General features: G+C 42.8%; 1 protein-coding gene across 2 annotated transcripts in view; it reads right to left on the reverse strand.

Moving 5' to 3' along the window:
* RGL1 (ral guanine nucleotide dissociation stimulator like 1) overlaps window positions 1–13,680 on the reverse strand; it is a 65,840-nt gene that overhangs the window by 10,854 nt on the left and 41,306 nt on the right. For both annotated transcript variants that reach the window (XM_031595517.2, XM_031595518.2), the window contains exons 5-11: window positions 12,261–12,445; window positions 9,541–9,665; window positions 8,695–8,910; window positions 5,057–5,160; window positions 4,220–4,304; window positions 1,807–1,896; window positions 146–232 (exon numbers count right to left, since the gene is read on the reverse strand). In XM_031595517.2, coding sequence (XP_031451377.1) covers window positions 146–232; window positions 1,807–1,896; window positions 4,220–4,304; window positions 5,057–5,160; window positions 8,695–8,910; window positions 9,541–9,665; window positions 12,261–12,445 — 892 coding nt within the window. The remainder of the gene's footprint in view (window positions 1–145; window positions 233–1,806; window positions 1,897–4,219; window positions 4,305–5,056; window positions 5,161–8,694; window positions 8,911–9,540; window positions 9,666–12,260; window positions 12,446–13,680) is intronic.

Below are 13,680 nucleotides of genomic sequence, written 5' to 3' on the forward strand. Positions count from 1 at the left end.
GCAATCCTGCTACCCTTCCTGTGCTCACTTGTTCCTCCAGATTTGAGAACTGCACATGAACACAGTAGGAGACAGAAGAACACAAACGCTCAGTGCCAGGCAGGCAGGGAGAGCATGCAGGATTGAAAACATTGCCCCAAATTACCTCGATGTAATCCTGAAGGGCTGTGTCCAGCATGGTGAGATCAGTGAGGAAGGTACCAAGGTAAGGGACGGTGCCTTGCATTACTCCCTGCAAATGATCAGAGCAGTGTTGGATGGATTGGGAAATTATTAGAATGTTCAAACAGTACCAAAAGAAGAAATAAAAGCAGCTTAACCAAACATCAGTCTTTTCACTGAAGCTTTCTTTCATCGCATCACCTTTGGTATCTAGGCTAGAATTCAAATTAAATCCTATTGAGAAGCAGGATGCTGTTGCAGACGTTGAGGAGTGGCTTTATACTGCAATATTTCTAACAGTCACTGGGAAACCCTACTTGTGGGAGGAGCACTGAGAGTTTCTCCATTACCTGCTGGGAGCCATCCTGGCTAGCTGGTGGAAAGTTTCTGCTTCACTCCAGTGGGATTTTACTCCATTACATTGCTACATTATGTGACAATCAAGTACATCAAGTCACAGATTTTTCCTCCAAGAAAAATTCACTTCTCCCCCAACCATCCACTGCATTTTAATTACACAGCGTTCAAATTTTAACTTTCTAGACTGCAACCAGTCACAGAGTTCAGGCCGTTCCTACACTCGTGAAGGAAATGCTTGTTCCTACCATCCAAAAGGATCAGTATTTTTTTTCCAGTCAAACTAAAAGAGAAACAAAAAATCATATTCAGCAGTTTTGCCTTCCTATCCCAGATCTCTCTTCCCCTGTTCTTTTAAATCTTTGCCAACTTTGAGACAAAAGCCATTTTCAGCAGCAGACTGGAAACCAGACATTTTACAAAGCAATCTCTGTGAAGCTCTGTGCAATTTTCAAGCTGGTTTGTCAGAAGCTCCATGAGCTTGTTTAAAAGTAAATGAGATTTCCGCTCTGGCCAGAGCTAATTTTCTTTATCACAAGAATCCCAGTGTTTACATTACATATTTTACTAAGAAACAATTGTATAGCTTTCTCCATTACTCTCTAAAGGATAACAAGAGTAATTGATGGGGTTCTCGCCTGTGAGGCAGAAACAAGACAGCTGAAAGCGACGAGCACATGTTTATACACATCACTCATTTGTCCCTCTTTTACATGACATGCTCTGTAAATCTCTGCAAGACTTGAAACTCAGGCCAAGCACTTGGCTCAGCGTCCATCCTGAACAGCTGCTTTGGATGTGAAACATACACAAGTGGGGACAGGAGTAGCAGCCTGATGCACCCATTTATCTCTTGTCAGGGAAGAAAGGGAGGTCGGCACCAGGGAACACAGCGTGGTCCCTGCATACATTGCATACATCCACCAAACCCTGTGATCCTGGAGCGTTCTCAGCACCAGTTCCCTGAGCACATCGTCTAAGTTGATGCCTGGTCTGTTTCCTTTGGCACCTCAGTACACAGACAGGTGTTACTGGAGCACAGTGTAACACATCCAGTGTGACACAGTCGGTCTAAGCTTTGCGCTTCACTTGCTTGGTATCAGCTAATCAACAGCATTGATTATCAGTGATTTTTTTTTTGCGTGACAGAAGGCATCCACAAGAGCATTACCTCCTGCATGCTCCCTTTTTTAGATACCTTTCTAGCTTCTGCTTTCTCTCATAATTCACTGTGATAAACTTAACCACGTTCCCAGCTCAAAAAGGAGAGGAGGGCACCAGACGCACCATGTCTTTCTGAAGCTGAAGACGTCTCTGTGTTCTCTTCTGATTTTCTTTCACACTGCTGTCCAGATTTGCAAATTTGGATGTTCCTTCCTGTAAGAGATGTAAAAGGCAGTTAATGGAGGAGGTAAGTTGTAAGCTGGCAACTACGTCTGTGTAAAATCATTGCACATGTATTTAACAAGGCAAGCTAGGTTAGCACAGTTTTTTGGGCATACATGCATGTGCTGCTTTTCTGGGTCTTGTGCACCACCTGGGGATTTTGGCAAAGTCCCACCAGACGACCAGGGGGGAATTTCTCTGTAAAACAGCTCAGCTCTGGCCAAAGCTAAGTTCTACTGTAAATCTCCTAAGAGTTTAAACCTGAGATGCTTAGGCTTATTTAGGTGTCTGTATGCTTCTCTGATTTCTGTTTAATTTCCCAATGAGGACTGCTATGAGTAAACATCTCTGCCTTATGTAATGCTTTGCTGTTTTTCTTAGGCTGTAACACAGAGATCCAACTAACCTCTGTGGCTTATTGACTAATCCAAAAACACGCAGGAAATGGAAGTAATAGGTTTTGATCTGCACAATTCCTATGAATGGATGAGCTATTTCACAATACATCTGCAGCCTTTATTTCCCCAGATCCATATGGGATGCTGGGAGTTACTGTTATTTTTTCCAGCGGCCAGATAGATGTGGCATGAATCATCAGTGTCTTTTTAACCTTGCACAAAACAACAGCCTGTACTTGTAAAGAGCCTCTCGCTACAATCTTTACTTCTACCAGTCACACTTAATGAACAGATGGATTAAACTCTGCATTTCCTTCCTTGACTTGAAAAACGAGCAATGGAAAAGAATCATCCATGTCCTCAAGATACTGGAAGGTAAACGAGATTCTCTAGAATCATAGAACGGCCTGGGTTGAAAAGGCCTACAATGCTCATCCAATTCCAGCCCCCTGCTATGTGCAGGGTCACCAACCAGCAGACCAGGCTGCCCAGAGCCACATCCATGCCTGCAGGGATGGGGCATCCACAGCCTCCTTGGGCAACCTGTTCCAGTGCCTCACCACCCTCTGTGTGAAAAACTTCCTCCTAATATCCAACCTAAACCTCCCCTGTCTCAGTTTGAGACCATCCTCCCTTGTCCTATCACTATCCACCCTCATAAACCCCTTCTGTTTACATGCTCCCTACAAATAGCAGCAGCCAACAGGCAGGCCCAGAAGCTGAAGCTACAGCTCACAGCAGAGCCATTGCCTGGGGAGGAGAGAACAGAGCATTCCCTTCTGTGTGCCAGACAACCTGTTTTGTGCAGTGTTTTGTCTGCTCTGCACTTAGATTTGCAGGATGGATAGACAAAGTCAAACACGACCTCCTCAGGGAGACTTGCTTACAGCAAGGACTGTAAGGATGCAGCATGTGTGAATCCTCCAATCATTCCAAATCAGTCCACAAGAACTAGGAGAAGGATTTTAGCTAATTCTATGGAATTTTTCTCCTCTCACTGCTTTCAAAATGTTTTGCAGATCTGCTTACAGCAGCTGGAGAGAGTGATGTGCTGGGAGCCAAAAGGTCTGGGCTTGGATTGGGTTGTTTCATCTTTTTAATATTTAGTTCAAACAAACCATTCCAAACACACATTTTTCCTCTATGCTTATTACTGTCTCACCTGCTTTAAAACTGAGCTACAGGCTGACTGTAAATGGGTGATAAACAACAGACTGCCAGTTCTGAATGCACTCACCAGTCACTCTGGAGCATAACAGTGTTTCAGATATCAAGGGTTAGGTACAAATGCCAGATAGACTGGATAGAACTGCCAAAAAGTAAACTGGTTAGCTGGTTTAGAGAAACTTCTTATGTAAAAATAAAAATAAAAAATTGCCACTGACACATTCCTCAGATGCTACATAATGTAAGCATCTCTGCTAGTCTTCTTCACTCCATTCAAGCTCTTGAGCTTGCTGGGTTGGCCCAGGAGAGCACACCAGTCAAACTATTCCAGACAGAGCCTGCTTTGTTGTCCATTTGGCCACACACAGAGCAGGAAGCTTGTTCTGTTGAGATTCCCAGCCCTGTTTTCTGGTTCCAAGAAAGGTACAGGACAGTTGGATAAACATCTTGGTTTAATTCCTCAGCTGAAGCTCAGTGGCATTGTTCCAGTGAAGTCACAGTGGTGCAACCCAGTCAAGAATCTTGCTGGAGCTGCTTTCCACTCATCAGTGCAGATCTGAACCTTTCCAGATCTGCTCGGAGATGAACAATGAAATCACCTCATCCTAGCAAAAAAGTGTTACGAGCTATAGACTGTTTCTCCCTTGAAGCACTGCAGTAGCTTAGGAAGAGATGAGTTTTGGCAGCTGCTTGGGCTAACTTCAGCTTTCATTGGGATTATGAGCCTTGCAATTCAAGCTAATTCTCACCTTCATTAGCAGCTCCCTACTTGTCAAATAATTGTCATGATCTGAGAAGATATCAGACAGCTCTTCAAACATCAGCATTCTGTCCCTGCACAGGAAAAGAATTGAATAATTTAGGTCATTAGTAAGCACTTTAAATCAGATCAGATTACTCTTCAGCCTTTTTTCTCCCTCATGAATCAATAACGGCAAAGCATATAAAAAAATCACATCAAGGTGCACTCAAGGAGATTCAGCACATCTCCTAGGAACCCTCCAGAGACCTTGTGGTGCTCCAAGAAAAGGCAGAGCTTTATTTGACAGCACCATACAAGCTACAGGTACTGGGATTCAGACTGTAAACAGGATTTTCAGTCGTACTGGTGCAAAATTCCTGTAGGAAGGTAGATAAACGGGTAGCAAGATGTCTTGTTGTGAGACATATCCCAAGTACTTAATTTTTGCCTTATTTCATGCTCTCTGGAAAGCTAAAAGCATTTGATGCATAAGATCCTTTCTGTTGTCCAGGACTGCAAACCCGAGCTAGCAATATTTTGAACAGGAAAACAGGGCAGTGGAAGGAAAGTGGAATGGGCTGCGGGAGATCCAACATGCTGGGAAGGATGGAAGAGACCCAGTGCCCCTGAGAACAAATTGATCCCTCAACAGCAAAGATGAGCAGTCAGACCCAAAAAAGGGGTCTAAGCCTCACAGGAATGACAAATTCTCCTGAAAGAGAACAGATGTCCATGAAGGAGCAGAGTGGGAAGGTTGAGAAAAAGATGATGAAGAGAAAGAGCACTTCTTGCCTTTGGGGCCAGCCACAGGAACAGTCAAAACAAGGGGAGGGGGAAGGCTTACTTTGGAACAGCTGCCCAGGTCTTCTTTAGCCGATAGATGGAGTTGGACTGCAGTGCTGAAACGATGGCTCTCAAGGAGGAAAAATTCTTCAGGATCCTACATTCCTGCAAAAGGAGTGGTTAGAAGTACAGGAGCATTAAAGGTCAGCATTATGGCTAGGTTAGTGCTCTTCTGTTTGACCGCTGTCATGCTTGCTACATATTCTCACTGCTAAGGAGGCAGCTGTACAAATACCGAGCATCAAAAATATCATCCCCCCTCCAAACACCAAATGCTTTATGGGCTTTGGCACTTATATCTTGTTTTCCTCACTTTCACGTACTTGTGAAGATGTTGCAGCATTATGGAGTCCAGCCCTAGAAAAAAATAAGTTGCACTGAGCTCACAAAGCCAGGCTAAAGAGTGCAATTGTTATGCTTCCTAAAAAGCCCTTTATAGGCACCAACTCCTTATGCTTCCCTTTAGGGGAAAAAAAAATCAGGCTTCCCCTCTTTGTGTGTGGTATTTAAAATGTAAACCCTCAGTCGTCTTAGTGTCAATTAAAACTAAAGACGTGATTGGAATAACCAGTTATTCAAGTACGTGCACCCTGTTAAAGAGTAAACCTTCTAAGTTTTTCCAGAGTTGGAATCAAATCCTGACAGAGAGATTTGCTTCATAGGCATTTCCTATGGAGCTTTGCTATGGCAAAATCTCCTACGGAGACCAGGCTGCCCAGAGCCACATCCAGCCTGGCCTTGAATGCCTGCAGGGATGGGGCATCCACAGCCTCCTTGGGCAACCTGTTCTGGTGCATCACCACCCCAGACTAATATATGGCTAAGAAGAACTTGTGAAGACCAAGTTCAAGATCACGTGGTAGGACACACAAGACCCAAAAGCTAATTTTGCACGGTTTGCAGCCAAAGAAGGCACAGCTCTGACACCTCTGAGAACGAAACCCTTCTTTCTTCATGTTCAGTGTGGAGAATATGGATTTAGAGGCAAATCCTTCACATTTCTTTTTCTCAAGTATGACAGGAGTTACGACTGGAAGCTTCAGTTTGGAACCATCTTGACTTAAAATGCATGTCATACGATTAAAAGCTCATTAGGAATTCAATATTGGATTTCACGTTCTCAGTGTTCTAACTGACTGCTGCCTAAACTTTAGCAAACTCCCATTTGCATATAAGAATTTTTTAGACTGCTTTGAACGACTTCGTTTCACGCTGTGTCCTTCTCAAGGGGAAAACCAGAAAGAATCCTGCAGAGTGCTCTGAAAGAACTTGGATTTATTTATTTTTTTTTAAATGAAGCGTAACAGGATACTAATTATTTCGTTTTTACTTCTTATTTTTAAAGAAAATACTGTCTGAATAAAATTGGCTGCTCCTGCTTAGATGAAGGTGGAGTGGAGAGGGCTGCAGTTTATTCAGCTTTCCTTGTAATCTAAGAAACTGGATCCAGAAGTGATGAGGAGATAAGAAATGCAGAACTCCATGCTGCTAAGTTACAGAGTTAGCTGTCAGTGAATAACTGCACTTTAATGAGTGGATTATTTTCTAATTCAGGCATCTAACTATTCCAAACACTCATTTGCATGCACAAAGCAAGCAGCTTCCTTCAGAAGTGGGCAGCTGACACTATATGCAAGTGGCTGTCCTACATGTGCAATTATTCTGCAGTGTGCACATGCATTTTCATGTGCCTAGCAAAGACTGGAGTATTTAATTGAGTGCATGAACTAAGTAAAGGGAGATGATTGGATAAACAGAGGTGAAGAACCAAGTTCTCCATCCACAGAACAAGTATTATGGTGCCTGGCCTGGCTTCCCTGGCCCTTCCTGCTGCCCTGTGATGAGCAAGAAGCAGCTCCATGCTTGCTTGCCCAGACTGCAGCCCAGCTTGCTCCATTAACTGGAGATCTGCACACAGGAAATAAGAATCAAACTTCCTAATCCATTCACGTGGTCTATAAAGTGGGCAGCAGATAACAAGTCGACTTAAGTGCCAAAGCAGAGGTGAAAGAACTTCCCCATACCAGTTTCCTGAACCATGCAGATGCTGGAGCTTAAGTGCCAGTACTAACAGTGCTGCCTCTGGAAGCACAGACGTGCACTGTCAAGGTTGGAAGGTCTCTGTTTGGCTTGAGCCTTTTATGACTGCTTGTTTTGTAGAGCTTTGAAAGAATCCATGTGATTCTTCAAACAAAGTCAACAGATAGCCATATTAAAGTGCTTTAAAGTTCTTTTCAAAAAGGAGACCTAGTTTAGGTGCCAGCAGCCCAGTGCTCTGAAAGGGACTTATTAAAAAGTTGACAGTAAAATGTAACTGATAAAATCTAAGAAATAAGGTAACTAGAGTTATGCAAAGAAGGTATGCAAAACTCTATTGTGCCAAGATTAAGAAACACACAGTCTCTTAATAGACAAAGGAATTGAGGCAAAGAGGAAGAATGTATTAGAGAGAAATAAATCTAAGACAGTGAAAAAGCAGAAAAGTAAGATGATGAGACCAGTACCATATTGCACCACTACTTGCTCTGTCCACCTGCCCCATCCCAAACCCAGCTTGTTTGCAGACCCAATGCAAACAAGGAATAATTCAGTAAGCAAATGACTCTTTAGCCTCATGAAATTTTCAGAACAAAAGAGCATAAACAATAAATTCATTTTTTTTCTCATGTTAAAAAGGCTGCTACTACTTAGAAGTTGTTTTTTTCTGCTCTTAAAATCTAGCACTTCACTTTCATATATACATACACTCATATTTAAATGTATGTGTAGGAAAACAGAGCAGTTATGCTGTCTTCCACCATACCTGGCTTCACCTCTTACATCATTTGCAGATGCAGGAGAGGGAGGCTGATGCTCACCGACTGAATATTAACAGCCAAGGCAAGTGAAGTGCAAAGCTCACTCTGACTGCCTACTGCCTACACCACTGCCAGTTTTCCATTTCTATTCAATTTTCTTCTAACATGTGGTGATACAATAGAATCACAGAGTGCTTTGGGTTGGAAAAGCGCTTCAAGCTCACCCAGTTCCAATGCCCTGCCATGTACAGAGACACCTCCACGTTCTCAAAGCCCAGTCCAACCTGGTCTTGAATGCATTCCAGGGATGGAGCAACCACAGCTTCTCTTGGCAGCCTGTGCCAGTGCCCCACCACCTCTACCAGAAATAATTTCCTCCTCCCATTTGGTTTCTTTTAGTTTAAAACTGTTAGTCCTGTCACTGCACTGCCTGGTAAAGGGAGTGCAGTGGGGATCAACCACCACATCATTTCTGTCACTGATAGAAGCTGTACTTTCTTACCAGGGAACTCAACTGACTGAATTTATATCCATCTTATCATCAACGTTACATTATCAAGTATGCAGCACTCCCCATCTGCAAGGCACATTATCTGCCTCATTTATTAATTAGCATTCCCCACCATGCAGAGAGACAAACATCAACCCAATTTCCATACAGGAGAAGGAACTAGGAAAAAGGTGGCAGTATCAATCTGCTATTAGCAAGAAAGCTGGCCAAATCTAGAAAGAATTAGAGCTAAGATTGGCCTGAGATCAATGCACACAATTCCTTCTTCCTCTCCCTCATTCCAAAGCACCTGCATGAGGAACATCAAACAATCCAGAAGAAATGCTTTACATGTGCAATATGAATCCACTTCTCAATGATCTTGGCCCTCTGCTGTGTTTTGAGTTCTTTGCTCTTCAGGATAGTGCTGACAACGCATTTGGTAACCGCGTTGAACTGAGAGATGGTGGCTCTGATGGTGGGTGCCAGGTGCTTGTTTTCTTTCTTATCCCTTCGAGACCAGATGCATCCCAAACAGTGGTGGGGCACAACTTTCTTGAAGAGTTTCTAGAGTGAAACAGAGGTGTCTAAGTCAGCAGGATCCTCTTAGGTCTCTACCATCAGCAAGAAATGCATGTTAGAAGTCCAGTGCCATATTAAAATACAAATATTTGCTTTCTCTTAGCTTAAAATATAAACTTCAGCATACTGCTTGTAAGCTTGATGCCCTAGAAGAACTGCCAGCTAAGCCTTTGGAATATAAGAGACACATTTATATTAGTAGTGTAACTGAGGGGAAATTTGTTAAATAAATAATGCTAGTTTGAAGTAGGATGGCACAGACAAACCACATCAGAATTAGAGTATGTGTATGTTTTTAGACCAGATAGCAACATAATTAAAAAACAAAAAAAAAAAACACACACAAAAAAGGCTACATAATATACATAGCATACATAAACACTGTCCCCTTCTTTTATTTGTTTTTTTTTTTTTAAATCTTCAGAATGACTGAAGGAAAAAGCCAAGGAAATGAAGGAGGTTTGGGTGACCAAGCAGAGCTACGTTCTGTGGCCCAGAACTAGACTTACTCAGGAGCACTATATTGAAACCATTAAAAGGAAATAACACAAAAACAACTCAGAAGCCCAGCAGTATTTCCCCTAGCATTTCAAGTAGTACATATACTGTACATACTGCATCCATGTACGTCAGCTGCTCTGCCACGAGGTCTTCCCGGAAAAAAGAGAATTCTTCTGGACCACTAATTTCCATTTCCTCTTCATCATACAGATTACAGGGGGAAGTGCTATGGAACTCATCTGTGCAGGATGGAAAACATGACTTAGTAAATTTATACAGCAAACAGTGAATCAAAGCAGCTGCTACTGTGATTACATTCAAAAACCATTGCATGAGAAATGTTCTTACATCCAGAATTCACCTCCTGGATGTGGAAAGAAAAGGATGTATGAGGTATAGTGGCACAATATGCACTTTCACAGGACTACATACTGAAGAAAAGCTATTCCAGCATTGCACACCATTTCCCAGATGTTCCTGTGTCACCTTTTGGCTTCCACAGTTTGGAACAAAGACACACTAAAAAAAAAAAAACAAAAAAGCCACAAAGAAATACGCCTGCAAGTGAAGGAGGAAGTCAAACAGAAAATCCCCAAAATAAATCCTCTTCAAATCCCTTTTACTGGAAGGTGACAATAAGTACAAAAGAATGGGAAAAAAAAAAAAAAAAAAAAAAGAAAATTGGACTTTCCCTTTAGTTGAAGTCTAACAGCAAAAGCATTGTGTTTACTACCAGTGAGATTTCATTAACAAAAACAAGCAGTGCATTCAGAGTACATTATGCAATCCTTTGTATTCAATTAAAGCAGAGCAAACATTAAAGCAATAAGATAGAGAGCAGTACTTTGCTGCTTTTTAAAATATTGGCTCTCATAAATTTGCAAAACATAATCATCAGTGCAACCTCCTGAAGTTCTGCTGTAACAAATTATACGTCCATGATTTCCATCTGTACATTCCAACTGCACCATTCGATGACTCAATGATCTCTTGAGATCCCTTCCAACCCCTGCAATCCTGTGATTCTGACTGACCCAGGCTGACTCACCTTGCTTGGTATTGCTCAACCTGCTGGTGCTGAGGCTGGGAGCAGCTTTCAGCTGTGCAGCTGGCACCTACACTGCTGGAATGGGTGATGGCAGCACTGAATAGAAGTTTGATTACACAAACCAAACTGTTGGATTTTAGGAAGTTTTTCACCCAGAGGGTGGTGATGCACTGGAACAGGTTGCCCAAGTGGATGCCCCATCCCTGCAGGCATTCAAGCCAGGCTGGATGTGGCTCTGAGCAGCCTGGTCTGCTGGTTGGCGACCTGCACATAGCAGGGAGTTGGAAACTGGATGAGCACTGTGGCCCTTTGCAACCCAGGCCATTCTATGATTCTGTGATTAGGACCTAAATTTGTAAATTTATAGCACAACGTTAGTGCTTTAGAACAATAATTGTCAGCCAGTCTTCAAATATGATTGCAGGCATACATTACAAGATTTGAAAGAAGTCGGAGAAACGAGCAAAGATGGAGTGATGATAAAATAAGCCACAGCTCAAGCTCTTCTCTGTAGACCTTTCAGGTTAATTGCATTTTCCTCCTCTCCTTTTATCCAAATTCACTGTTTCCATTCTGCCCCAACCTGGAAAATGTTACTCAAATTGACTTGTCTATAACTCAGAGAAGAGCCTTTCCAATTGTTTCTTTAGGAAACAAATGCAGAAAGCAGGGCTGCTGGGAACTGCTGCTCACTTTGAACAACAGATGAATCCGAATATAGCTCTTCTGAGCTGCCTTTGTTTGACCTGTGGGAACTGAACTCAGGGAGGAACATCAATGGGCACACATCAGCAACCCTGCTCACTTCCCTGTGTTCAGTAAGGAGACCGCTTGGGCTCTGTGTGCTTCTTACACACATGTCAATGAGCCAGCAAACTTGGCATTGCACCTCGTTACGCACTGACATGGCATTTCTGGGACATCCAGCAAGCAAGACTCTAGTCTAGGGATGAAATGTTTCTTTTCCCTCATTTCCTTTATCCCTTATTCCATGAATTACTCCCACTTGCCTCTCTGCCAAACCTGGAAGTTGGTTTTAGCTCCCATTCACACACTATGGGAGCTCCTATGACATTTCAGCTCATGGCACAGGAAACTTCTGAAGCAGGATAAGGGTATGTGTCAAGCTCGGCACTGCACACAGCATATCTGCATTACCACAGTTCCCTATTGTTTCAGTAGATTGTGACCCCCAGTAACGTAACCTTTTCCTCTGTCCTTGGATACCAAGCAGCCAGCCACTCAAATAGGAAAAAACAACCACATACACTTCCTTTGACATGGTGGTAACTAGGAAGAAAAGCTTCATAGCAACAAGGCTGTGACTCAGGCTGTATTTTGTCGCAGTAAGATGAGCTTTTTGGTTTTGTTTTTTATTGATTTGGGGTTGATTTTGGTTTTTGGTGTTTCGGGTTTTTCTTTTGCTGTGAGGGTTGAAGTAAGAGGACCAGCTGAATAGCAGCTTGTTTGTTTTAACTCAGTGACAATGGGGAATCTGCTGACAGTTAACCACTCAGCTGCTGCAGCAGTCTTGAGACTCTGGCTGAACATCAGAAGTGCTGGGACTCCCAGTCCTCCCCAGAATGAACAGAAGGCTCCCACACTGTACTGTACTATTCACACAGAACCTGATGTCTCATTCAGAAATTAAAGAAGAATGAAGTCATTGGTGAGCCTCACAATATTAGCAGTTAATGTGAGCATTAATAAGATGTAGTTCTACGTAAATACCAGGATACCATTCAGCATGTGAAAACAAAGAAAGAAAGAAGGGAAGGTAGCTTACGATCGTTTTCTATTTCTTGCTTCTGGAACTGCTCCAAAAGGTTCTGTGCCCTTCTCTCTGGGTCAGAGCCAGGCATGCTCCTCTGCAGGTATTCCAGCAACTTCAGCAAACATGGGTAGCTGGGAGGCTCTCTGAAGTCCTCAGAGCATTGATCGAGCCACGCTCGTAAGATTGATGCTATTGCACTGAAAGCAAATACAAAGAGAGTACATTGGTTGTACAGCTTCTGCCAAATGCATGTATCTGTATGAAAATGGAAACACCACGGCATTCATACCCCTCATGAAGGCAGTACAAGGACGTTTTCGAGCACAGAATTTCATTTGTTCTTTTCTATGCGTGGAATCTTACTAAGATATCGCTCAGATTTTGCAGGGACTTGAGTGAAGTTGCTTCTGATCTGCTCTACTACAAATAGATCCAAGTGCAGCCCCAGAATGCATAGTAATGAAGAATCAAAATCCGTTTAAGTAATACCAAGACCTTTCTACTAAATTCAGGATATCAAGTAGTAATACATAAAGCAATTAAGAAAATAATTAAAAAAAAAACAAAAAAAAAAACCATCTCCCAAGCATATCAGATCAGCAACCTCAAATAAAGCCAAATCATTTCCTATCTCTGGGATTCATTATGGTCCTGCTTCCCTGCATTGTACTTTGTTAAGCTAGACTTGCCAACTACCTTGGAGTCAGCCTTTGTTTAAGCAGTTGAAGCATCTTCTCTTAGCTGTACTGTGACCACCGTTGAATGACTACCAGACACAATGCACACAATCAGAAGCAGAATATAATTTCTTAATTCACTCCTGCACTGGTGGGAATTGCTGTGGTGCAGTACGGCTGCAGTGTTTGCTCAGTCACTGCTCCCAGGGACGTGGTGGAAAAATACAAGGGAGGAAGAAGGGTATTTGTGGCTCCTTCAGGACAGGAGCTTCCTGGTGGAAGTGCTAAATCAAACACTTCCTCTGGTGTCTTTCCTCTCATCAATCACACTGCCCAGCCTGGGAACGCAGTCCCAAGCAGAGTCCTGCACATTGTATTAATCAGAGGTGCCTGCTTTCTTAGAAGAGAGGCTGCCCATTCACCAAGGCTGTGTGTGCTGGAAAAAGCAGTGTAAGCCTGAACCTCTATGAGTGCAGATTGTTTGTGAGATTTATCTGCATGTGTGTGCAGATAAAAGGCTGACCACGACTTGTGCAGCATGGCAGCAATGGTGCTGCCAGCTCTCTGCAGCAGGCTGGAAGAGCTGAGATGGCTGAGCCCAGAAAACAGATTGGGTCTGCTAATCCCTGGATAAAACGTGTAACAGAAACATTAGCAGAATCTGGATTTTACCCTTAGTTCAAAGAGAAGGAGGCACCATCAAATCATACCATGCAAGAAGGTATGCCTCTCGCATGGAAGGAAAGGATGCTTGA

Source organism: Phasianus colchicus, chromosome 9 (assembly GCF_987193195.1).
Source record: "Phasianus colchicus chromosome 9, bPhaCol1.hap1.1, whole genome shotgun sequence".
In the NCBI taxonomy this organism is placed as follows: Eukaryota; Metazoa; Chordata; class Aves; order Galliformes; family Phasianidae; genus Phasianus; species Phasianus colchicus.